Source organism: Armigeres subalbatus, unplaced genomic scaffold, assembly GCF_024139115.2.
Source record: "Armigeres subalbatus isolate Guangzhou_Male unplaced genomic scaffold, GZ_Asu_2 Contig486, whole genome shotgun sequence".
NCBI lineage: Eukaryota > Metazoa > Arthropoda > Insecta > Diptera > Culicidae > Armigeres > Armigeres subalbatus.
This window is the reverse complement of record NW_026943245.1, coordinates 87,130-113,427: the sequence shown is the minus strand read 5'-3', so window position 1 is coordinate 113,427 and position 26,298 is coordinate 87,130. Positions and strand designations below refer to the sequence as shown.

Below are 26,298 nucleotides of genomic sequence, written 5' to 3'. Positions count from 1 at the left end.
CACACAGGCACGGAATCCGGCCTGCTGCCGACGGAGAGTCGCATCGATCTTCTCCTGAATCCGGGCTAGGATAATTTTGCACAAAACGAAATAAACGATGCAGTAGTTGTGCGGATGTCATGGGGTCAGCTTTGAGCATCTCGGCTGATATGCGGTCGACCCCTGGGGCTTTATTCGATTTCATGCTTTGGATGGCGGTTTGAATCTCTAGCAGAGTCGGTATTGACGCGTGTTATACGTCGGATCCTAGGCAGATCATGACGAGGTGGTGATGGCCTGGCTGGCACTTGAAAAAGTTGTTCGAAGTGCTCGAACCAGCGTTTCAGCTGGTCAGTTGGGTCGGCCAATAACTGATCATTCGCGTCTTTCACAGGCATCGTTGCATTCATCTTCGCCCCGCTTAAGCGTCGTGAGATATCGTAGAGGAGGCGAATGTCCCCGGTCCTTCGTCGGCCAGAGAGTCTGCCCACGCTCGCTTGTCCCGTCGACATGAGCGTTTTACTTCCTTCTCAAGAGTCGCGTATCGTTGACGGGCTAAGACTTTGGCTCCTCTGGTTTTCGATCGCTCTTTTGCGGCTTTGGCTTCTCTTCGCTCCTCTATCTTCCTCCAGGTCTCATCGGTGATCCATTGCTTTCTCTGGGTGCGCAGTTCGCCCAGATTATTCTCGCTGGTGGCGATGAAGGCATTCTTGATGGCGGTCCATTGGTCTTCCACGCTGCCACTTTCCGGAATATCTGCAGCACGCGTCTACAGTTCTTCAACGAAGGACCGTTTCACCGTGGCATCTTCCAGTCGGCGTGTGTTGAATCGTCGTCCAACTCTTTCCTCCTGCCGACGAATCCGCGCAATGCGCAGGCGTATTTCGCCGATGAGGAGGTGATGATCAGACGCGATATCGGCACTACGTTTATTCCGTACATCAAGAAGGCTCCGTTTCCATTTTCGGCTGATGCAGATGTGGTCGATTTGATTTTCTGTAAAGCCGTCACGGGAGACCCACGTGACCTTGTGAACCGGTCGATGAGGGAAGAGCGATCCCCCGATCACCATCTCATTATTACCACAAAATTCTGCGAACAGCTCTCCGTTTTCGCTCATTTCTCCGAGACCATGGCGTCCCATAATGCGCTCATGGTTCGAGTTGTCGGATCCGATCTTCGCATTGAAGTCGCCCAAACAGATCTTGATATCACCCTTCGGAATTCTATCTACGACGGCATTGAGTTGACTGTAGAAGTTCTCTTTGTCTTGCAGATCGGCAGCATCGGTTGGCGCATAACATTGGATTATAGTAAGGTTTCGGACCCGTGTTCTAAATCTGGCAACGATTATCCTTTCACTTATAGGTTCCCACTTCATAAGCGCAGAGTGTGCCTGAGCGCCTAGTAGCAAGCCAACTCCGCGATGCCGGGGAGCGTGTTCACCTCGTAAACCAGAGTGTAGCAGAACTTGTCCCGACGGCGTTCTGTGTTCTCCAAAGTTTGGCCAACGGACTTCACTCAGTCCCAGGATCTCAAGCTTCATGCGGCGTGCCTCACTGGCAAGTTGTGCAAATTTACCCTGCTGGGCTAGGGCTAAAACGTTCCATGTTCCTATTCGTGTCCGTTGTTTCGCGCTAAGAGTCGTCGCCGTAAAATCAGTCCGTATTCTTTCATTATCGGATTCTCGAACAAATTGATGTTTTGGGAACAGTAGGTTGTTGGCGAAAATAACACCAGCAGAGAAATTCGGAGACGCATAGTGGCTGGAAATCGTACGTACTTTGGACTCCGCAAGACGCTCCGATCGAATAGAGTTCGCCGCCGTACCAAACTGACAATCTACAAAACGCTAATTAGACCGGTAGTCCTCTACGGACACGAGACCTGGACGATGCTCGTGGAGGACCAACGCGCACTTGGAGTTTTCGAAAGGAAAGTGCTGCGTACCATCTATGGTGGGGTGCAGATGGCGGACGGTACGTGGAGGAGGCGAATGAACCACGAGTTGCATCAGCTGTTGGGAGAACCATCCATCGTTCACACCGCGAAAATCGGAAGACTGCGATGGGCCGAGCACGTAGCCAGAATGTCGGACAGTAACCCGGTGAAAATGGTTCTCGACAACGATCCGACGGGCACAAGAAGGCGAGGTGCGCAGCGGGCAAGGTGGATCGATCAGGTGGAAGATGACTTGCGGACCCTCCGTAGACTACGTGGTTGGCGACGTGTAGCCATGGACCGAGCCGAACGGAGAAGACTCTTATATACCGCACAGGCCACTCCGGCCTTAGTCTGAATAAATAAATAAATAATAGGTTGTTGGCCCAAGGTTCCCTATCCACCGGGATGGGGCTGCCATCTTAGGTATAGCTTCCGGGAATAGCATTTCATACTCAACCGCTGGATGCCAGAACAGACGCTGTTGGAGCCGCACCTCCTTGGTGAACAGACGCTCGGTTCAGTCGGGTCAAATTTGTTTAAAGTTCCACCCAACACCAGGACTAGGCTAGTGCGCTTTGAGCGGCACACGGTCGCTTTAGGGCCTGCTTGGGGACATATGCAGCTTTTCATAGAAGTTCAACAGAGCCCACTGTCGAACCCCATCACATCCTAGGCAGACCCCACAGGACGCACCCTCTCACTCTAGCTGATGTCAGAAGGACAACAGTGCCCAGGCTGCACTACCAGCTAAGCACGCAACCCTTAGCTGGCGGTCAATTGTCATCGGAAGACCCGTGGAAGCGTGAGTATTGGAACTTGTGAGGACCAGAGGTATGTTAGGCGCCCCTTCCCGGATGTCAACTCACCATTTCGCAGCCCAATAACAAATAATGATCACATACATACTCTTGGACATACTTTTTATTTTCTACCCATATTTGCTGATGCATTCGAGGATATGTACTCCAGAACAGTATGGGCTGCTTCGGACATCAAAAACAAAATTACCATTTTTGCCCTTTCTATACTAGTTTTGGCGTATGTTAGTTAGTTGTTCATTAGATCGGCGTAAAAAATTCGTCCTGAAAGGATTGACCAGATAAGAGCATTGACACTTTGAGTTAACCTACTTTTTAGTGCTTGCAAAATTGGAAAAAATAATTAAAAATCTTTTTAGCAGCTGCTAAGAACAACTTCACAGCGATTATAAACGCATCCCTTAACAAAGTGAATCAAGAACAACAAGAGTCGAGCTAACAATCTTTCCTTTCCTTGTTGGCCGTAAGGAGGTAGCCATTTCCGTTTTTGCCTTAGTGAATTAATAAAACTTGCGAACATAGGGCATTATAACTAACCTCTTAGCCCAATTGACCTTCCCGTCAACTATTTTGTCTCGTTTATTGTCAATTTTTCTAAAGAACCCATATTTTTTGAAGCCTCTAACTATTTTTAAAATCGAAACAAAAACCGAAAAAGTCCTGCCCGTGTGAACCTTGAAAAATTCACCCGATGTTCGTTGAAAATAGGGAAATCATTAAAAAAAACAGCGCTTTTCGATATTTTATTTCAAATTTTAAACATACTTAGAGGCGTCATAGAATATTGGTTCTTTGAGAAAGTTGACCTTCAATAATCCAAAGGATCGATTGAGTAAATAAAAAAAAAAGACGGGAAAGGTCAATTCACTTGTTGATTATTATAATTGTTTTGTGACTCAGATGATTACTTTAAAAAAAAGTTTGAGGATTATTTCTTTCAACATTCTCAACAACTGAATTATTTTTGAACAGTTTATTACGCATTAATCTCTTTGTACCTCATTTTTGTATATAAATATCTTCTCAGCTTATTAGTTTAATGTAAGGAATTCAATTTTATCTAATTTAGAAATATTCTTATCGTCTAATTGTCTCATATCTAGTCAAAAACAGTCTGATAACATTTCTCTCAATTTGTAAAGTAAATCTACATTCGCACCTTTCGCGCACTGCACACGTCGACGACTACTAAACCTTTGTTACCTTTGCTACAAACTAACCCTGCTCGAGCTAACCCTTACTGCTAATAAAACTGAATTTATGAAAACCCCCGAACAAGGCACCCATCGGCAGCTCATATCCAAATATTTACAACTTTGCAGCGCGCTTTGTCCTGTCGGTCGATCGATCGCCGTGGCCATGCAAAAGCCCATAAAAATTAGCTAAGGTACATATTTTCAGCCAACTTGAAACACTTAAAAATCTAGCCCCCTTCTAGAGATAACGAGATACAGCGCAAAGTCGCGCACCGCTCCATGGAAAACCGCAGCGAACTGAACGCGTGCTTGAATATTTATGAACTCCCTGAAAACGGAAACTTTTCGCTATCTACATTGCGGCGGGGGCACCGTCGGCGGTCAAGTGCTTTGGCCGCGCGCGCGGGACAAATTATGCATTTTTTTTCGATTGCACACACTGTCCCACTCTCTCCCATATTTGAAAGTGGGTGTGTGAGTTAATTATGATTAATTTATAGGTGTGTTTTTGTTTCAATGCAGGCGGCTCATGTCCAGGCCTCCGAGCTGACCGAAGTACGGATAGCCGGACTTGGCTTCGGCGGCAGCGGCTGCTGCTGCGGAGTAAGCGTGGTGCGGGTGGTGATGGTGGTTCATGTTGTTCGAGAAGAACGAACTGCGGAAGGAAGGAGAGAAATGAAAAAGTGTTGATTAGATATTGTTTTTGTTTGGGAAGGGAAAGTTTGTTTTAGTTGGGGGAGGTGTTAATTGTTTGACACTTACCTATAGGCGTCCCATTCGGTGGTGGCTTTGTTGTGGGTTGAATGAGACGAGCGCCATTGCGAGGATGAGTTGTCGATGGTGGTGGATGCGTTGGCGGAGGTGTTCGTCGGAGCGTAGGAAGCAGCAGATGCGTAGGACTGGGAGTTGTCCAGCATGGGGAAGTAGTTGTAGTTGGACGAGGTGGTGGTTGAATGGTGGTTTGCGGAGGTGGCGGACGGGATTTGGTTGTGGACCGGGCTGATTGATGTCGGCGGGCTGAGGGAGGCTGGTGGGCTCATGGTGGCTGATGTTGGGTGGATCATGGTTTGGGCCAGTGGGTTGTAGGCCGTTTGGGATGCAGCGTGGATGGATGTTTGGTTGGTCGGTGGGTAGCACGCTTGACTCCACGATTGCATGCTTGATGGGAATCCGGCGGAACTTGTTGGGATGGAGGCAGCGGCTACAGCAGCAGCGGAAGCAGCCGCTTGTTGTTCGAATGGAGCAGGGTACTGGGCGTTGTAGGCAGCGAGTTGCTGGGAGCTCATGTGCTTACGTAGACGTGCACGACGGTTGGAGAACCACACTTGAACGCGGGCCTCCGTTAGGCGAGTTTTCTGCGCGAGTTCTTCACGAGTGTACACATCAGGGTACTGTGTTCGGGCGAATGCGATCTCCAACGCCTCCAGCTGTTCTCCGTTGAAGGTAGTTCTGCAACGACGCTGTTTTCTCTTGAGTTCGATTCCAGGTTGGGATTCCGTATCGCTATCCTCATCGCACGAAGATCCTCCCAAAATGCCGTTGATCGAGTGATTTCCATGGCGTTCATCCTCAGGACGGCCTCCGCGAAGAATTCTAGTGATCGAGCTAACCGACGGCGCTGAATTCTTATCGCAAATTCCCTCCTTGATCAGTTTCTCACGGATATCGTAGCTGTAGATTCCGGGATTACCCTTACGCATCTCTTCGATTTTGTTCTCGATCTCCGGTGTGGAAACGCGTGGCTTAGATCCTCCGATAACTCCCGGGCGAATCGACCCCGTTTCTTGATAGCGATTCAAGATCTTCGAAACACACCCGTGCGAAACTCGTAGCTGCCGGGAGATGGAACAGGGCCGCACACCGGCCGCAGCCATCTCTACGATTTTCAGCCGAATATGATTGGGAAGGGGGCGCCCGTTGATGAATACTCCTCCGAGTTGGTTCACACGTCCCTGTCCTGTAAAAAGAGAAGAAGAAAGAATCTCATTAGGCTAACCTGTTCACAAATTTGTACAATTCATAGCGCGGGTGGTCGAAAGACTTCAAAGGCGGTCAACCGATCTGCACACTTAGAACCTCGGTGGTGAGAAACTGAGGCTGCTGAATGAGCCAGCGAGAAGGCGGAATGAAAAATTGATCCATTTCTCTTTCGGAGCCATTCGGGACCGTCGTAGTCGTCGTCGGTCGGCTTTTGTGCCGTGTCATACTCCGGCGGGGTGTCACATTGTTGTGTCATCCGAATTGTGTTCGGGCCGACGGCAGTGTGGCGGCAGAAGAACAAGTGGGACGACAAGGGGCAAGCGATTAGGATCTTGTAATGAGGCCGGCCGGGTATTGTTCGGTGACCGTTTTGAAAGGGAACACAAATTGAGGATGAAGTGACGCGAGAGAATAAGCTCAATTGATCGTGGGTGATCGATCAATTGCAGGGGAATTCAACCGGTTTAATTAATTTCCTGTTGATGCATGGTGGGAACGGAGGTGAGCGGAAAGAGGGAACGGGCTTGTTGATTCATATTGATTAAAACCTTGCGGCGATTCGCGATCTTCGTTTTTGATCGCGCTGGTGCGCAAAAGGGTACAATTTTCCTTCCATCTTTTGCGGTGCGTTTTGCGAAGAAGTTCTGCGTCGGCAAGCGAGCAGAGAATTAAAATCCGGCAGACTTTTGACACGCCACAGCCAGTTCCATGGAAGGGATGGATCAGAAGAGGGGATGTCATTTGTCAACGGAATCGTGACCAGCAGGCTCCAAATAAGGGCAACGATTACTACGCCCAACCGTCACGTTGTTCTGTCCTTTACGCAAGTTACGGCATTTCCTGTGCGTGACTAATGCGACGACTGACAACGTGTGAAGGTCAAACCTATCAATCATCGGGCTGAAGATGCCGCGCGACGTCCCGGCGTGAGGACTCTTCCACAAAGTATGATCCACTCGGACATCCAGACATCGACCTTGGCGTCGTATTTGATTACACTTCAATTAGGCGCGAATTGCAATTAATTATTCCGCCAATGGTGCCTGCCTGCCATGTCTTCAGCACCAGGCGAGGCTGGGCGAAGCGAAACAAAATACCGAAACGATCATTAGGCTACTGTTCGGTGTCCCGGCTGGAGCGAGTCCGAAGCGAACCCTCCTGGGGTTCATTTATCATTCCGCAGCGGAATTCGTGTTCGCGCCGCGGACTTGCTCCCGCTACGGAACGGATGGTAGCTTAATTAGAATTTAATGGTTTTTAGCGGAGCATGCGGATTTGTGGCATTCAAATTCTGACGAATTGTTGGCCTTTTGTATTTTTTGGATGAGTGTAAGCGTGAAAATGCTGCACACTCGGAAGGTCACGATCGGTAGCCAGACGGGAGAACGATGCCATTTGATACGAATGCTTTGTTTGAGGCCATGTGTTTCAAACGATCCTCGCCAGGCTTTTCCGCCGAAGCAGTAAATTAGATTTGCTGTCCCGACGTGTGTGATCCGGAATCCTCGAGGCGGATTATAATTTTGAATATTATTATTTGCACTTTCGTGGTTGGTTCCCGGCGGAAATTGCTCAATAAAATTGTGAAATATTTTGACGACGAGGAAACCGGTTCCTGCACGAAGGTGATCCTACAGAAATCAACGCCAAAGTCAGTCGACTCGGAAGATGATGAATGTGAACAGCATGTTTACACGTTGTATATTAAAATCTAATTATATGGTGCGGGATTGTTACGCCTTTCTTCGGGCATGATCGTGGCGAGGCAAGGCAAGCTGCCATCGATCGTCGATCAATTCCGCAAGCATGATCACGATGTTTGACTTCAATTTCTGCCTCACTTGTGTGCTATAATTAGACGCAATGCTCGATCGTTATTCCGAAAGGCTGTGGAGTTACTCGAACCTTCTGGAGTCTCCCATGTGCCGCGGAGCAGAAATTGAATTAGTGACCTATAAATCAGTCCTCGATCAATGAACATGGCAGCCTCTTGCCTGCGTGCGTGTGTGTTCATCAGAGGTCCATAAATTTCTTGTAGTGAACCCATCCGAGCAACGAACGTGTTGAAAAGATAAATGATCCCCTTTGAATGTAGCCGTGGACACATGTTGCTGTCGGTGTCGTTGTCGGCATTCCGTGAATAACCAACTGGTCGATTTCGGCAATTTGATTAAATTCTGCTCGCTTGAGATCCGCCTCCGCACGCCTCTTCGAGGGTCCCAGCTCGGCCTAGACGGCGATCGCGCGATCAATTGATTAAAATGTACGTCGTTGTGCAGAGTCCTGAAGTACTGAGTGCGCCCCCGGCGGCGATACTTTATCATATAAATTGATCATTTAGTTTATAAATATATTAAACATCCATATAAATTATTACATTAGGAGGTTCCTTCGGGGACCTCGGTGGACCATGCTGGAGTAGGACGTGGCCAGGTCGGCGAAAAATTTCGACGCGATTTATTCTCACTGCGCGTTTGCACCCAAAGATCACGATCCTCGGAGAGCTCCCTCGGTGTGTTCTCGGAGGGACCAGCTAGCGTTGAAGTAATAAAATATTTCCAATACCATTACGTTATCATTATCGAGCATCTTCGTCTGAGACCCGGGGATCCCGTCGCCCCATCGTCCATCGATCGCTCGGAAGAAATCGCGAGAGAGGGTGTCGAGTTATTGTTGAAAACAGGAATTACTGAAAATAAGATCAAAGGCAGTTCGCCGCCCTCACTCCATAGAGCTCGCGCCGTGGTCGACCGGTCGACGGATCGCAGCCCGTGATGATACGGTGGGAGGTACCGCTGCTGATCCCCTCCGGCCCTGGGCGACCCGGGATCAGCGCTCAAATTTTGTAATAAAATATGTGCGCGCTTGTATCGCCGCCCTGCCATACCACGCCACCCGCCGTGATCGCTTCTTCCTTTTTCCGTCCTTTAGGGCCCCGAGCTCGTATTCGGTGCGCGGAAGATCGATCGAAAGCGGAGAGCGCAAAAAATGCGCGCCAGCGTGTCTGGGAGTGCGCTTCTGGAGTGCATTCGTGCTCTTCGCGGGATGCATTTGACAGGGAGGTCACGCGAGCGGGGAGAAGGTTCTGAAAAGCGAAGGTGATGTATCTCGAATTTTAATGAGTTTTCAGGTGGGAAATTGAAGGATTATGGCGAGGGAATAGACACTTATTTATGCGAAGGCCAATAGCGGAGCTCGATTCAACGCGATCATAATTGAGCTGTTCGTGGCATAACCGATGACCAGATTCTTAAACAAATCATGATTGATCCCTCAAATCATTGACACACCCTGACAATCGATCAGGACTATGGAGTCCTGCTACAAGTATTTTTAATTTAAACTCCATGGAAAGCCCGTCAAGTCAAGAATGCTATAAAAACAATTTAAAACTTCAAAAATATTACAAACACTGAATGTGGTGCGGTACAGAAAAATCAACAAGTTTCAGTTCTTCAATGTATCCAAAACATAGATTCATAGTAAATAAACCACACCTTTTTTAATCAGATTTGGAAATACTTTTGAAAGACTTAAACTTATTGAATCTTGAAGTCTGACTCATAATGACGGGATGCACAAAATGCATCCTTGCTTGATTTACTCAATTTCCAAAATGCAATCGTGCGTAAGATTTTTACGTTTTCTGCTAAGCTCACGCAAAAATCTAAATCCTGGATCGACTCAACGTCCTAATAAGCTTATCTTAATCCCTGATCTACAACCAACGCAACACCCGATAGGATCTATGTCTCCGTCATGCCTTGCGCACAAGCAAACATCCAAAAGATCAATTTAATCCTCTTTCCCAGCTCTCAAGCACTTCTTCCCCGTTGCACAAAGCCAGTCCATTTCCCGAGCCCCGAACAATGACCAAACAATAACATATTTACAATCATTAATCTTGTTAGCCCCTTGCCGAGTGCAAGCAGTTCTCCTTCGGTCTCTCGATCGATTCGGTCCCTTTGATATTCATCCCAAGTAACCTTCTGTTACAATGGCTTCTCACCCTACAAATGGTTGAGAATTTATTCACGATCAGAACCCACTTTCCCCGTCGGCCGCATTCGAATTAAAAATTACAACGCCCTTCTTTTCCCTAGAGGAAAAATAGATCCTTGCCTGCCGTCTGTTGCCGCACAGAGGATCAAACTTTCTCACCTCCAGTGCTGCCGCCGCCCGGCAGGATCGCTATGATTTATGATCCCGCAGAAGCGATAAATGATCGACACCGATCGACCAAACGCAACAACATATGGCTCCGCGGGACCAACTGTTATCCGTGATCCCGCGAGACACAAAGCCCAACCGCCCGACGGCTCACCGCCCTCAGTCTCTCACTTTGATTAAACGATCATGACTTTCCAGAAACGAACATGAAAACCTTGCGCCAGCATCGCAGACTTACCTTGGAATGGATATCCGGAGAAGATCGGCGACATGTTCAAACTTGCCACTGCCATTCTGTCGTTTAGATCACCGTGCAGCTCCAACTTGATCGCGTTCGCCAAATATCGGTCCAAATTAACTTTCGTATCACTTTCAGTTCAACAACACTTCCCGATCGATTAAACAGTCCCAAAAGCAAACACTTCTCTCACTTTCGGTCCGTATTGCCAACAAACATAAACTCCTCAAAGCAATCAAAATAAACATTCACTTGACAGCGACGATCACTTCGCTTCTGTTTACTCTCGCCCACTCCTCCTTGCAGCTTTGTATTCCAAAGATAATGTTCTCAACGACTGAAGAAAGGAAAAAAACTAAACCGAAACCAGTTTTCTTGCGATGAGGACGAGATGTTTCTCCTTGAGAGGCTAGCACCTTACTGACTGCAACATTCGCCCGCTCGGCAGGTTCTTTACTCCACCGAACCCGGGCCGGCTTCGGCATCATCATTCCCACGTTTTTTTTTTTCGTTTCCATCTTCTCTGCGGTTCTTCCATCGTACTCTCCCAAACAATCGCATCCAAACGCCTGGCCACGCCCACCCCATTCTCGCGTATTCCGCTTTGTCTTTCCCGTTCTTCTTCGATCGTCCATCATAGCGCAGAGTCGACCAAGTCGATCATCGTTTTGCGCAGCCGCTCGTCGCTGATTGGTTCGAGCGCCGCACCAATACCAGTGGACGTCAGTCTTCAATGCATCGCGTGCATTCGTTGCATTGTGTCACCCCGAAGACTACGACGACGACTACCACTTCGTCGGAGGGCGACAATTCTCCCTGCGATGATCGATGTTTCTTATCAGTGGAGGCGGCAAACCGGGCTTTGATCTTCTCCTTGAAGGTGGTCGGTCGCCGCCGCACAGATGTGGTGATCGATATATTATAGCCCGCGCTATTCTGGGCAGGGATTTGAGGGAAGTTTATGGCGTTTAACGGCCTTAGAGCCACAGAGGGAAACTGCCACACGAATAGGGGGCAGTAATGTGTGGCACAGGGAAAGCCTATGTGGCAGCTTCGTTGGCGGTAACTTCTGAGCCAATGTCGTGTTTGTTGGGTGACAAATGGTCCAACGGCTTAGAACTGGAATTGTGCACAATGCCATTAAGGCAGTTTGATGATGATTGTTTCGTGTTTTTTCGGGTGCTGGGAAGCGGTGGTGGTGTGTTGGTTTAAAATTGGAAGAATGTTCCAGTTTGAAACCAGGATTAGTTTATGAACTTGGGTGGTGTAAAAATAGGGTTGATTTACAGCGATAATTAGAATGTAGAGGAAACGAGATGCAAGTTTTTTTTTAGTATAGTAGTAGTGATAGATTAAGTTTCTGGAGGAGCCTTGCCGCTAAAGGTAAGATCTAAGCGGTAAATCCGACAAACGAGAATCATGATAGTACTCGTCGTCATATAATGATGGCATGGCTGGAGTAAATCAAAAAGTTTGCAAGAGATTTGACTTGCGATGGATTTGTTGGAAGCAATCAGGGAGGATGGAATACGTCAACCAAATCAAATAGACAATGATCTAGATCGGACCCCAATCTTAAAAGTTTTAGCCGAAATATTATTTTTCAAATTCAAACTGCGTTTTGAAATCTCACTTTTTTTCTAGCATAATCAAATAAAGATCTTTGTTGACAGAATGCATTGATCGCAGCAGTTTTATTCTGCTGTCTCGTATTTCTCTATGAAAATAAAATGTGTGGTGCAGCAACTTCAGTACACATGATGATTCAGTGACTCTTTTCCAATGACGTTTATTTATCCTAAATTTTACACATGATATTATTCATTACTTTTGTCGAATTTTAATTCTGGAGACATAGTTAAACTTTTAAATATTATTGACTTGGTCGATATTGATATTTAACCTATTTCGATTGTTTTCTCCAATTATAACCAGCCATCGCAAATTTACAAAAAGCCAAAATTCGGTAGTTCGGATGATGAAAATTCATAATAGAATTTACAATGTTGTGAAAACTCATATGTGAATATGTACATTATGTGGAAGATATTGATTTGGAAAATGTATTGGAGGTCACCACTTTCCCTTCGATGGGACTCAAACCCATGGCCCTACTGAACTTTCAAAATCGTTTGAAGTCTGTTCAGAAAATGAGCTTGCACAATAAAATAAGCATATGCAGTATTTCGAAAAAAATCGTTTAGGGCATTCGAAACTGTATTCCGCGAAATTTGAATATAACAAAATCTGATATTCAATTTTCTGGTTTCGTTTCAGTAAATTAAGAAAATTTCGACAGAAGAATCATAATTTCAACAAAATTAAACGGAATTTCGCGGAATTTTTGAATTAATTAAAGAATTCCAAGTTGAATACGCCGCTGAATAAAGCCATTCAAACTGTATTTAAAATGTTATACATATAAATTCATCCATTAAATCTCACTACGTAATACAATTCTGTATCTCAAATAAAAAAGAATTTAGTTTTCCGCTTGAAAAAATTTCTTCAATGTTTTGTGGAAAGTATTCAAGTATAAAATGTAATACATATCTATTGATTTAAATAATATTGTTCAGTAAAGTAAAAATAATTTGTACATCTCATCGTTTTGGTATGCTCTATTTTTATTTAAGTTGACTGAGTTGTGTATGTAATATGTAATGTATTATGAGGTGATTGTTTGATTTGTACTTTTGGAAACTGGTGGAAACTCGCCGATAAGCGAAATATTCCTGAGTATTGTACGTTTTCCGTTTTCTTTTGAAAGTATTTAGTTTGAACACCCATGTTTGAAAACAGTGAAATGGAGATGGTGATGTTTCAGAAGTTTTCCTGATTTAGTAGATGTTAAGATATTTGCAGAACTAAGAATTCACCAGATTTGAGGCATTCTTAAAAATTATAACTCATTTATTTCAGATTGTGGAAATGATTCAAATCCTTCCGATTGAGATCATTGTAATGACTAAACTTTTATCTTCAGATATTTTTAATTCCGTATATCATAAAAATCTATAATTTTTCCACGTTTGGTATTTATTAATTTTTAGGTTAGCATGAACTTTCGCAGCTTATGAAATACTATCTGAATTTTCTTTGATTTTTTGTGATTTTTTCGTGGGGTGAACTCATAGTTTTATTGACGCTAAATGTCGTAATCGACTAAAACCCACCCGTGTAAAAAAAGAACTGGGTGTATTCAGATCTGTTACGGATTTCTTTACATTCTATTTCCAATGGATGTAATCTCCAGGCATTACATGAATGTGGAATGTGTGTGAATATTTGATTATTGTTAACAACAGTTGATTGCAGTTGTTACCAACAGGTAACATTTATAATTATTGGTTGGATATGGAGCGTGAAAAATTTAGGCTAGCTATAATTTTATGGGATAGTTTGTTAAACGGTCGTTTCGAATGGGGTGGTCGACAATGCGAAACGCATTTCTGCAAAGACACTCACGAACGATGTGTGCGATCGCTGAAAGCAGCTATGAGCGACGGAAATTAGGAACGTGCGTTGCAAAGCGAAGAAGATAATAGCTGGGTGTTGCGAATAAAAGCTCCGCAGTAATTTGAACATTTTATAATTAATGATCAGAGAAAAACTTTAGCATCCCTATTGACGATAAGTGTATGTTTTTTGTATTGAAAGCTAAAGTTGAGCAGAAGTGAAACTGCATTGCGAGTAAGATGGAGTGCAAGTATAGAGACAAAGTGTTTTCACTATTAATTACCGAATTTGTAAGTCATTGTTCATAGTTTTAAGTTTTACTTCAGCCAATAAATTTATTTTATAGCTTTGTAGCTGATCCTAGGCCAAACGATGTGTCTATCATCTGCTGAAAGAGTCGGGCATTCTCTAGCTCTCCGTACAATCGCAACACTGGGGATAAGGGAGCTTGTGAGTGGATATGGGACCCAGTTGATAATTGGCGGGCGAGTGAAACGTTGTGGTGTTGTTTTTTTTTCTAACCGTTGTGACAGAACGCGTGAGATTCCACTGGACCTTTACCCTTTTGCGACAGCTTCGTCGGGTCTTCAAGGCCGCCTCCGCAGCAAGATTGTTCCGGACTTCTTGACATCGCTGGTGTCCAACGGCCGCCGCCCTCGTCGCGGCATTTTCCGAGCCGACTCCGCTGGCCGCATTCATAAGCCGCAAGCAACGCTCGGCGGCTGTAATCCATCGGCCAGGCCGATCACCAATCCCAGCTGCATTCCCGAGCCGCGATTCAACAAATCTTCAAGGATATGGTTGAAAATTTGATGATAATAGAAATGGAGTGGTAGCACTTTGAATCTGTCAGACTTTTCAAAATGATGAACAATCTAATCAATATGAAATCTGTTGATTACAGTTGAAAAATTGGCTTTTATTTTTTACTGAGGTCTGTTGGAAATATTAAGCGATCAATATTTTTACGTTCTTTATGGTGAAGTGAAGAAGCATACTTTTGAAAAGGGTGAACAGGACCAAAACTCATCTGTTACTTATATCCTTTCATAAAATTAGGCTAGATTCTCCCTATCAGGCTTGCTAACGTTTGATCATCTATCTCTTTCACGCACATAGAAAATATAGGAGATAGATAGACCCTTCCTGTGTCCGTGCAAGAGAGAGATGACTAAACATCAGCAAGCCTTATGGCAGTTGGGTAACAATATTCGACTCTAAAAATATTAAACAAAATTAATTGGAAGTATATCTGAATTTCGTTTCGTTTCGAACCAACAATAGCATTTCTAATTTTGTTTCGTTTCGTTTCGTCAGGAAAAATTGTGCTATCGCATACCCTTAAATAAGATGTGTGAACTTTGATATCAAGATACTCCTTATCAAGTGATAAAGCTTGTAGTCTGGAAAGGCTGAAACGAGAAAGGCATTATCACCGCTTGATGGATGTGTTTTCATATTGTAAAAATACCATGTTTCTATTCGTTTATAAATTTACAATATTGTTTTTTTTTTGTATTTTCATATTTTCATGATTCAACATTTCTATAGCCCAATTTAAACCTCACCTGGACATGGTGTTCCTATAGCTGCGGTAGTATGGTTTGCAGGGAATCAGGGAATCAACTAATCAAACGCAGTAACCCATATTACCAGTCAATTAGTTGTCCTGTCATAACACGATAAAGACAAAAACAACATTTGCATTCCATTTAAACTGGTAAAGCATCATTAAAATAGTTAATTTTTTTCTCTCCCTTGAGCCAATAGTTGCGGTAGTGTTCCAATAGTTGCGAATCTCATATAAAACCTATGGGATTCGCAAATATAGGAACACGTATAACAAAATACCGTAACTATTGGAATTCTGCACCAATAATTGGAGGATTGATTTCAGGCAACAAAAAAGGATTTTGAGACAACTATGGCACGCTCTGGGTAAAACTGGAATAATGAGTTTTCAGATGCACTCTCATGGTAAGGGAAATGAAATATCAATTAGAAGTAATCGGAGCGTGCTTAGTTCCTCCACTATTCGGTCTTATACCCTATCTGATAGTAATAACATTTTAAATAATAATTAAATTCGACGCTGGTCAATTTGTCGGTGGCGCGCTATACGCCGGTTGGCTCCACGCCGCTTAATTTTGTATTTCACGCCGATGATTGGCCAACACAAAAATCTAAGTATGCAGTGCGTTTGCATCTGCCGAATCAAGGCACGGGCCCACCGACCAAACCCCCCTAAATCCTTGAAGGTCCCTATAACTTTTTCTAATTGGTCATTTCTCTATTTCTAATATTGGCTTCAAGGCATAAATGTCATGACTTCCCGTGACATTTTTTTTTAGAATTTGCTTCTCATGGCTCACACTTCGAATTTAGAGCAATGATATGTTTGACACAGTTCTAGTAGCTTCCCTGGGCATGAAGTCGTTAGTTAGCTTCGTGATATGTGAATACAAAAATGATTACTTGGCTTTAGCTCCAGAAGTACAAATTGAACATTGCCTCCAGGTGATTATACTACCTATACAATCAAGCCATGTGATGAATTTCAAATTCAATGCATAGTTTCTACTCCCATTATCAAAAGTTCAAATCAAGCGTTTGCGTAATAATTTTCGTTCAATGCTGAAATTAAAGTCTATTGTTTGGCATAAGTAAGCAATCAAGCCATGTGGTGAATTTCCGAAAGGGTCGTTTGGTCGAAAGGGTCATTTGGCCAAAAGGGTCGTTTGGCCGAAAGAATCATTTGGCCGAACGGGACATTAGGCCGAAAGGGTCATTTAGTCTAAAGGGTCGTTTGGCCGAAAGGGTCATCTAGCCGAAAGGGTCATTTGGCCGAAAGCTTAGCTTAGCTTAGCTTAGACTGACTGTACATATCAATGGTTGCTACTCCGTGATTGATCAGAACTGGTGCAAATTTCACTACGATCCAAGTGAATAGTGGTTGGGGTTTACCACCTATTCTCGAAGTGCACGTTTCAGCAGCTCTCAAATGTTGATCAACAACGGCGCCGGCCAAGACCTTACAGTCAGTTGGGGAAGGTAGGGAATGTTAGTGTGTGGTTATTGTTGACCACCACCACCATGGAAAGTGATGTGACTATGCAACTTCTACCCTACAGTATTGGCATTTCCTTGATTTGTTCAATTGTTTATTCTTCGCGAGAATAAACAATTAATCGCTCAAAATGAGCGATTGTTCATTTGAATTTCGGATGAGGCACCCACGGCATCATTTCGTCAACGCAAGGAAAGTAAAAAAGAAACGGGATTTAAATTGAAAATAAAGTAATAATCACGGCTGTTCAACCAAATTGATAGTAATTGGAAAACTAATTATGTTATCTCTAGTTGACGTTAAATAAGAATGTTCAGCCATACATATTTTGTTAATTTACGTTTAATTTCCATGTCGTTTATTTTGCAAAGGGTCATTTGGCCGAAAGGGTCATTTGGCCGAAAGGGTCATTTAGCCGAAAAGGTCAATTGGCCGAAAAGATCATTTGGCCGAACGGGTAATTTGGCCGAAAGGGTTATTTAGTCGAAACGTTCGTTTAGCCGAAAGGGTCATTTGACCGAAAGGGTCGTTTGGCCGAATGGGACATTTGGTCGAATAGGTCAGTTAGCCGAATTTAGCCGAATAGTTCATTTGGCCGAAAGGGTCGTTTGGCCGAGAGGGTCATTTGGCCGAAAGGGTCATTTAGTCGAAAGGGTCGTTTGGCCGAAAGGGTCATTTGGCCGAAAGGGTCATTTGGCCGAAAGGGTCATTTAGTCGAAAGGGTCATTTGGCCGAAAGGGTCGTTTGGCTGAAAAGGTCATTTGGCCAAAAGGGTTGTTTGGCCAAAACGACCATTTAGCCGAAAGGGTAATTTGTCCGAAAGGATTATTTATCCGGAAGGGTCATTTGGCCGAAAGGGTCAGGTGAGACATCTCACTACTCACTTTTTACAGCGAGAGAAGTGAGACGTCTCACTTCTTATTCCTCATTTCTCACTTGTCACTGTGAAAAGTGAGTAGTGCGAAATGGGTAGTGAGACTTCTCACTACTCATTTCGCTATTCTCACTTCTACAGTGAGAAGAGAAACATAAAAAGTGAAAAGTGAGCGGCCTAATGACCCTTTCGGTCTAATGAATCTATCGGCCAAATGACACTTTCGGCCTAATGACCCTTTCGGCCAAATGTTCTATTCAGCCGAAGGACCCTTTCGACTGAATGACCCTTTCGGCCAAATTACCCTTTTGGCCAAATGACCCTTTCGGCCTAATAAATCTATCGGCCAAATGCCACTTTCGGCCTAATGACCCTTTCGGCCAAATGTTCTATTCAGCCGAAGACTGAACTTTCGACTGAACGACCCTTTCAGCCAAATGACCCTCTCGGTCAAACGACCCTTTCGGCCAAACGAGCTGAATGGGCGACCCTTTCAGCCAAACGACCCTTCCGGCCAAATATATAACGAGTAAAAATGGGGTAAAAACATTGTTTTTTGGCCAAAACAGCCAGAAAAAGATTCGTGCCGTGAACAAAAGGGTTGGGGCCAAATTCCTCATTGATTTTTTTTTCTTTTGGTATAAAACCATGGAGTGTAACTCAGTGGCTCCCTAAGGTATTGAATTCTGAGAATTTCTGAAAAAAAAACGAGTTGTGCAGTGTATTCAGGACGATATGCCCTTATCAAATGAATACAAGCGTGGTGAGCCTGCATCAGTTCCTTCCAAATGGATTTGTTTAGCAAAGAAAAATAAGAGGTTTTTTTTATAGTTTAACATAAAGAGCATGTTTTTCTGATCTCCAACATATTTTTATTTTGTTTGTAAACCTTTTATTTACATTTTTGTAAAGCAAACAATAAGCCATGTCAATCGATAGAATGATATTAACATTCATAGAATGACAGTTGGCCCATGCAGCATAAGAACAAATTTTTAGTCCCATATAAATTTAAAATGCAAATTAAAAATAGTTCCGGGGCTTCAAAAATTCTGAAAAATTGGAGTTCGGCTCAGTTTTTCCTGCAGATTCAGAATATGTAAAAACATCGATACTTCTAAACAATTATATAGAAACTATTGAAATGTAATTCAAACCAGCTTGAATGGATTTATGTTGGTTTTTAATGTCAAGCACATAATGATTTGTTACCTTTTTATTATGATGTAGATAAGGCTATGAAACGTCTGTGGTAACGGTGGGGCGTTTTACCCAGGCATTTTTTGAAATTCATTTTCTCACGAAGATTTTCCATAAAAGCTTTATAATATTTTAATATGACTACTCACAGGCAATGCATTGGCGATTTTTTCGACTTCCGAATAACACATAGTTTGCATAAATTGCGTTGAAAAGTAAACAGTTGTCATAGGTATTGTCTTAGGGGGAGGGGCATATTATGCCGTCTTACAATACTACTCGTACGTAAAATCTCTTTAAAAATCTCTTTAAAAATCTCTTTAAAAATAGGATTTGTACTTCTTCTCCTGAAATACCTCTAGCCCAGACAGGAAGATATCTGCCCGTTTAATTGGAGATAATCCTGATATCACACGCAACGCGTCATTGGGGCCTTACGCTGTCCTTTATTTGTTTATGCGATCCTAAACACCTAAAGTGTTTTTTTATCTTTCTAATGTGATTTCTTCAATATATTTTATGATGCACGAGAAAGGCGTTATCGCCGCTAGATGGATTAATCTGATTTTTTTTAAATTTCACATTACACTTTCATATTTCATAGTTTATGTTTCAATATTCTAAAATCATCATAGGGGGAATGACGGCTTTGGCAGGTTTTGTTCTATTATTGGCAGGGGGTTTTTTATGACTGACTCAAATTTGGCCTAAACATTCTTTGCATATCAAAGAATATTGTGGCCAAATTTCATAAAATTTGGTCGACAAAAACCCCTGCCAATAATAGAACAAAACCTGCCAAAGCCGTCTTTCCCCCTATTTATTTTTTTTTTGTATTTTCATATTTATATAATTTTATATTATATATAATTTCATATTATAATGTTTTTATATCATCATATATTCCATATTCTTATATTTTTTTATTTATATACTTTAATACTTTTATATGTTCACATTATGGTGATTTATATTTCCATGCTTTCACATTTTCACATTTTTATACCTGTATATGCTTATATTTTCAAACTTCTGTATTTTCATATATTTGTATTTTCTTTTCTCAAGTTATCATATTTTCATATTTATTATAATTTCAAATCTTCATTCTTTTATTTTCAAATTGTTATCTTTCTTATATTTTTTATTTTCATATTTTCATATTCCCATTTTTATTATTTATTTTTTTTACTTTCATATTATTATGTTTCATATTCTTCAAAAATTGACTATTAAAAATCACATTGAAGGCATTCAAGCCAAATGTAACAAATAAATTAAGTGCTATTAACAGAAAATCAAAACAAATTTTTGATTAACGAACAAATTTTTAAACCAGCCACGTTGTGTCCTGTGACAATATGGACTAGTTTCTGCAATACCAGAAAGACGGCACTGATATTTTATTTCACGTTTCCCGGGAAAAAATTGAACAATAATTCAATAAGCTAGAAACTTAAAAAAAAATCAATCACGCTTGTTTAACGATATGATAAATAAGTCAGCATTTTAAGGTAAAGCACTCCCCAATACATCATGCAAGGGTAGCAACATACAATGTGTCTAGCCATTTATTCGGCCACCACTCACATTAGTCTGGAATTCAAGAGCAGCCACAACACAACACGCACCCGTAAACTAATTATCAGCGATTTATCAAAAGAGTACAACACGATAATGAACGTGGTCCATCCCGAGTCGGCAATCATTTCAGGACATCAATTTTTAATGAGCGGCCACATTTATTTTGTAGATTCGTTTACATAGGTCCTAGAAATAGAAAAAAAAACACTTCGGATGATTTAGTTTATGATGGGGTAGGAGTAGGACCTCAAAAAAAAAACTCTTCAAAAATACTAATCGTTTCAATTATGAACGCACTGCAGCTACTGATACAGATTGAAATTGAAAAAAAACCTCCGCTTGAAAATGGAAAATAGTTTTCATGGTACTTGAAGGCCATAAAGTCACTGCCTCTTGGGTAAGCTTCTTTCCTCGTCCCCATAGCTTCTCGGAGCTGGTGAACAATCTGTGCTCACAAATAAATATTATAGGATAATTTATCGCTACATTAGACGCGGACCCGAATAATGTGGGCAAGGAGAAAAAAACGCCGGAAAAGAGAAGCGGATTTGAATTTTCTCGGTTCAATATTGGAAATTGGAGGCTGGTGGGGCGCAGTTTAGGTTGAAAGTAGCAAACAGTAACACAGTATATATGCATAGATTTCGAAGATATAGATGAGCGTAAGCAATGACTTAGTTTCACTATTCTGAACTTTTTAAATAAATCTTTCCTATTTTATGAAGTGATGGACGATGCCAACCGGGCCGAAAATCAGCAATGACTAGAAAGTCGTCGACTATATAATAATAAGCTTTGCACAAACGCTTCGTTATCAGCGCATTTGCTGATGAAGAAATGTGTGTAACTCCTAATAAGCTATTAAAATTTGTCAAAAAAAAAAAATCGTGGATTATGTAGTCGGCGATAAAAATATTTTCATCTTCTTCTGTTCCGAACCGGACCGAGAATAGAACTCGCCATCTCCGGATTGGCAGTCCTATACCTTTGCTTGCAAGGCTACTGGAGACCTACACTTCTTTAGCTATTGTTTTATAATTCAACGATTGAATTACTTTACAATAATGTTGGATTAGAGAACTGAAGTAGAAGTTGCTGTAAAGGAGGGAAAGAAACTCAAGATTATTAAATGATGACGATGATATTGTTTATTCTATGTTCACGTTCTTAGCTCTCTTATCTTATTTCTAACTTCTATATTTTCATATTTGTTTCTCATCTCACTTTTAACCTTTAACATATTTTCCTCACTGTTCTCATAAAATTCAATTATTTTCCACTGCTTACGTTCCGCTTCGCATTTCACACTCTTCAAATTTCTCCTCTCACATGTCATTTCTCATTTCTCATGCTTCGTGAATCACTTCTCACTTTTCAATTCTCACATTTCACTTCTTGTTTTTCCCTTGAAGCGTCTCATTTTTACTTTCTTGCCTTTCGTTTTCCATATCTCATTCCTCGTATCTCACTTATCGCTCCTCGATTCTCGCTTTACGCTTCTCAATTTTCACTTCTTTCTTCACATTTTTCACTTTCATCTTACTTATAACTTCTCATTTCTCCCTTGTTGTTTTTTAGCATAACATAACATACACATTGGCCCAGGTAACATTTTAAGTTTTATAAAGTTCTTAAAGTCCATAATTTACCCTACAAGAGTATTATAAAACCATCATAAAACCAAACTGTTACTAGGAAGGTGGTAATACAATTCTCAACTAAGCAATCTATTCCATATACATAAATAGATGTATACCTGGTCACGTCCTTACAATTGGCTTACTTTCATTTCTCACTTATTGTATTTTAATTCTCTAAAAACCATTTCATGCTTCCCACTTTTCATTTGTAACGTCTCGATTCTCAACTCTAGCATTTTTTTCTCATTGTTTAGTTCTCGTGTCTCACTTCTCACTTCTCAATTTCATTTTTCACTTTTCACTACCCACTTTTCATTTCACAATCTTCTCGCAATTCACACTTCATTTCTCACTTCTAAGATCTCATTCTCATATCTCCTACTTCCTTCACAATTTTCACTTCTATTTTCTCACATGTCATTGCTCACTTCTCACGTCTCGTGTCTTACTCTTCACTTCTTATTTCTCACCTTTCAATTCCTACATTTCACTTCCTATATTTCACTCTTTGTTTCTCATTTTTCAAATCTCATTCTCACTTCTCATGCCTTGGTTATCATTTCTCAAAACATAAAACTTTGCAGCTAACGTGTCTCACTTCTCCCATCGTAGTCTCTTCTCCGCTTCTCGTCTCTTGCTTCTCACTTCACTCTTCCCACATGTCATTTCTCATTTCTCACGTTTCGTGATCAATTTCTCACTTTACAACACTTACATTTTTTCACCTCTAAATTTTAATTTTTTCAATCTAATTTCGCATTAAAACTAAGGCCGGGGTGGCCTGTGCTGTACATAAAAGTCTTCTCCTTTCAACTCGGTCTATGGCTGCACGTCACTAGCCACGTAGTCTGCGGAAGGGCCGCAAATCGTCTTCCATCTGATCGATCCACCTTGCAGGCTGCACAGCTCGCCTTCTTGTGCCCAACGGATCGCTATCGAGAACCATTTTCACCATGTTATTGTCCAACATTCTGGCTACGTGCCAGCCTACCGCAGTCGTCCGAATTCCGTGGTGTGAACGATGAAAGGTTCTCCCTGATGCAACTCGTGGTTCATTTGTCTCCTTCATGTAATGCCTCCACCGTAGATATACGACTACAATTTCTCCCTTAAGGTGTCTAACTGCTCGCTTTTCATATTTCACTTCTTTCTTCCCAATTTCCATGCCTCATTTCTCACATCTCACTTATAGCACCTAAAGCCTCGCTTCACGATTCTTCACTTCTTCTTTCTCATTTGTGGTTTTTGCTCTACTCATTCATAGAAATACCATTTCTTGCTTAAAAATTTCACTTCTCACTTTTCAGTTCTTATGTCTAGCTTCTGAATATATTTTTTCTCTTCACGCTTCCCGCTTTTAAGTTTACATTTTCACTTCTCACAAGTCACTTTTTATGTCTCATCTCATATTCTTCATTTCTAACTTCTTATTTCTCATTACAAATTCTCACATTTTACTTTTTCTTGTTTCTCACTTATCTCATAAGTCATTTCTTATGTCTCATGTCTCACATAATATTTTTTCCTTTTTACGTCTCACTTCTCACATTTCCTCTAGCAGCACTCATGTTCCACACAAATTACTGCAACTGATATAGGACCAGATTTACACTGTTCACTTCTTTTTTATAATTTTTTATTTTTTGTTTCTTATTTCTTATCCCTTCTCACAATTCACTTCCTGCTTCTCAGTTCCCTCCCTCCTTTCTCGAATATCACTAATTCTCCTTTCTTCCCACATTTTTTTTCACTTCTGTACTTTCTTTAAACTTATCCTTTCCTCACTTCTTGAATTTGCTTACTTATTATTACTTACTTATTCCTCACCTCACCATTTCTAATTTTCACTTCTCTTTTCTCACATCTTATTTCTCAATGCTCATATATCCCTATGAGCAATTTTAACTTCCCAATTCTCTCATTTCATTACTCACTTCTCACATCTCGATTATAGCTTTTCATTTCTTGCTTATCATTTGCATATAAAACTTTCTACTTCTTATTTTTCATTTCGTAAATCTCATATCTTTTTTTCTGAATACTTGCGTATCGCTTTTCAATTCCTAATTCTTATCACTTCCTCTCACTTCTGGCTTCTCCCATCTCTCACGGCGCATATCTTATACCCCAATTTTAAGTTTACAATTATCGAATTTTACTTCTCTTTTGCCATTTCTCACTTCTCACGTCCCATCACTTATAATTTCTCACTTGGCACTTTTTACGTCTCCTTTGTCATTTTTCACTTTTTACTTTTTTATTAATAATAAAATTATGTGTGACACATGCCTTTATCAAACTACCTACTGGAAAGTTAACATTAACATTTTTTTTTGCCTTTCCCGTACAACGAAGTTGTATCGAAAGGTTATCATTTCACTCCGAAAACGACCTTTTTATAGAAGCCTCTGAGACCCATAGTGTTATATACCAATCGTCTCAGCTCGACAAACTGAGCACATGTCTGTCTGTCTGTGAGTATGTGTGTGCACAAAAGCTATATAAAAAACGTTAGCCAACTTTTTGTATAGCAATCCTCAACCGATTTTCTCGCAACAAGTTTTATTCGACAGGGGACAAAGCCTTCTTGATCACTATTGAATTTGATAACGATCGGTTATTGCGTTTAAAAGTTATGAAGAAAATGGTACTTCGGACTATATAAACCTTATATATAGTTGGTGTCTTAACTAAATGCGAGAGCTATCATTCCAGTTCGAGACAGCAACACGTACGGACGTGTTTTTTGCTCGCGCATTTTTTTCGAAGTGTTTTTTCTCGTTCTTTCGCTGTTTACGTTTTCGCTTGTCGCGTTGGCGTTATTTTCTCCCGGACCCGTCATGGGAGACTCGGTGGCCGATTCGGTCGCTGGAAAAGTGCCTAAGCGCACTGCTCTTGGAGGCGCGGGTAACCCCTCAAAGCAGCTTTTGCAGAGCAACGTGTTCTCGCCGTTGCCGCTTGATGACGCCGGCAATCCGCCGAAAAAGAGGAAGAAGCAGCAATCGCAGCTGCCGCAGGTGCAACCGGAGCGGAAGGAGAAGTGCCCTCCCGTGTTTGTGAAGGGCGATCCGCCGGATTTACGACCAAAAATTCGCCAGCTGATCGCTAAGGGGCTGAAATGTACTTTTCGGCTCTGCAGCGAGGGCGTGAAAGTGATGCCGGCCAACAGGGACCATCATCAATCCGTCGTGGAGTTCCTCGAGGTCCACAAGTATGAGTACTACACTCATGACCACCCCGGCACGAAGCCGCTCAAGGCCTTGCTGCGAGGACTTCACGACATGAAGGAGGAAGAGCTCCAAGCAGAGCTTGAAAGTTGCGGACTGAAGCCAGTAGCCGTCCACAAGATCGCTCGTCACGACAAGGCGAGGAAATATCGCGACCAGCTTTACCTGATCCATCTGGAGCACGGTTCCACTACCTGGAAGGACCTGAAGCTGGTTGGCGTTATAAATTACACCGTCGTTGACTGGGAGCGATATCGGCCAGTGCACCGCAACGTCACGCAGTGCACCAACTGCTTCAACTTCGGGCACGGCATCAGGAACTGCCGCATGAAGCCGTGCTGCAACAAGTGTGGCGAGCCTCATCCGACTGACGTGTGTGACAAGACGCAGGTGGCCGATCCCAAATGCGCCAACTGTGGCGACAAACATCGGGCCACCACAAAGGGCTGCCCAAAGCGAGCCGAGTTCCTGGAAATCCGGAAGAAGGCTTCCACCAGGACCATTCCGAAGAAGAACCGTGTTCCTGTAATCAACGAGGTGAACTTTCCAGCTATCCCGGCTCCCCGTCGTGTGATTCCAATACTCCCACCGCTACAGCCGCACAAGCGACTGGCAGCGGCAGCTGCATCGGTCCAAGCTCCAGCATCGTCGGCACCATCCACCAGCGAATGGCCCCCGCTTCCTCCTCCTGGGTTCCGTCGGCAGTCGGAGAACGAAGCCGTCCCACCGGAAGAATCTGCCCCGCTGTACACTCCGGAGCAACTGATGCCGATCTTCGCGCAGCTTGCCACTCGACTGCGCGGCTGCAAAACCCGATTCGACCAGGTCTTCACACTTGGCATGTTCATCATTGAAAATGGCTGCTAGGGTGGGCCTGGTCAACTGGAACGCTTGCTCGCTCAAGAGCAAAATAATGGAGCTG

The 26,298-nt window shown here is 42.6% G+C and overlaps 1 protein-coding gene across 2 annotated transcripts in view; it reads right to left on the bottom strand.

Annotated features, from left to right (window-relative positions):
- Nucleotides 1-10,838, bottom strand: part of LOC134204253 (protein gooseberry-like) — a 58,178-nt gene extending 47,340 nt beyond the window's left edge. Inside the window, exons 1-3 of one of the 2 annotated variants that reach the window (XM_062679073.1) lie at nucleotides 10,326-10,809; nucleotides 4,700-5,894; nucleotides 3,700-4,592 (exon numbers count right to left, since the gene is read on the bottom strand). In XM_062679073.1, the coding sequence (XP_062535057.1) occupies nucleotides 4,451-4,592; nucleotides 4,700-5,894; nucleotides 10,326-10,380 (1,392 nt within the window). In that variant the 5' untranslated portion in view covers nucleotides 10,381-10,809 and the 3' untranslated portion in view covers nucleotides 3,700-4,450. Of the gene's footprint in view, nucleotides 1-3,699; nucleotides 4,593-4,699; nucleotides 5,895-10,325 lie in introns of those variants that run through there. The other variant, XM_062679074.1, reaches the window with a different exon arrangement.
- Nucleotides 10,839-26,298: the final 15,460 nt, after the last annotated feature.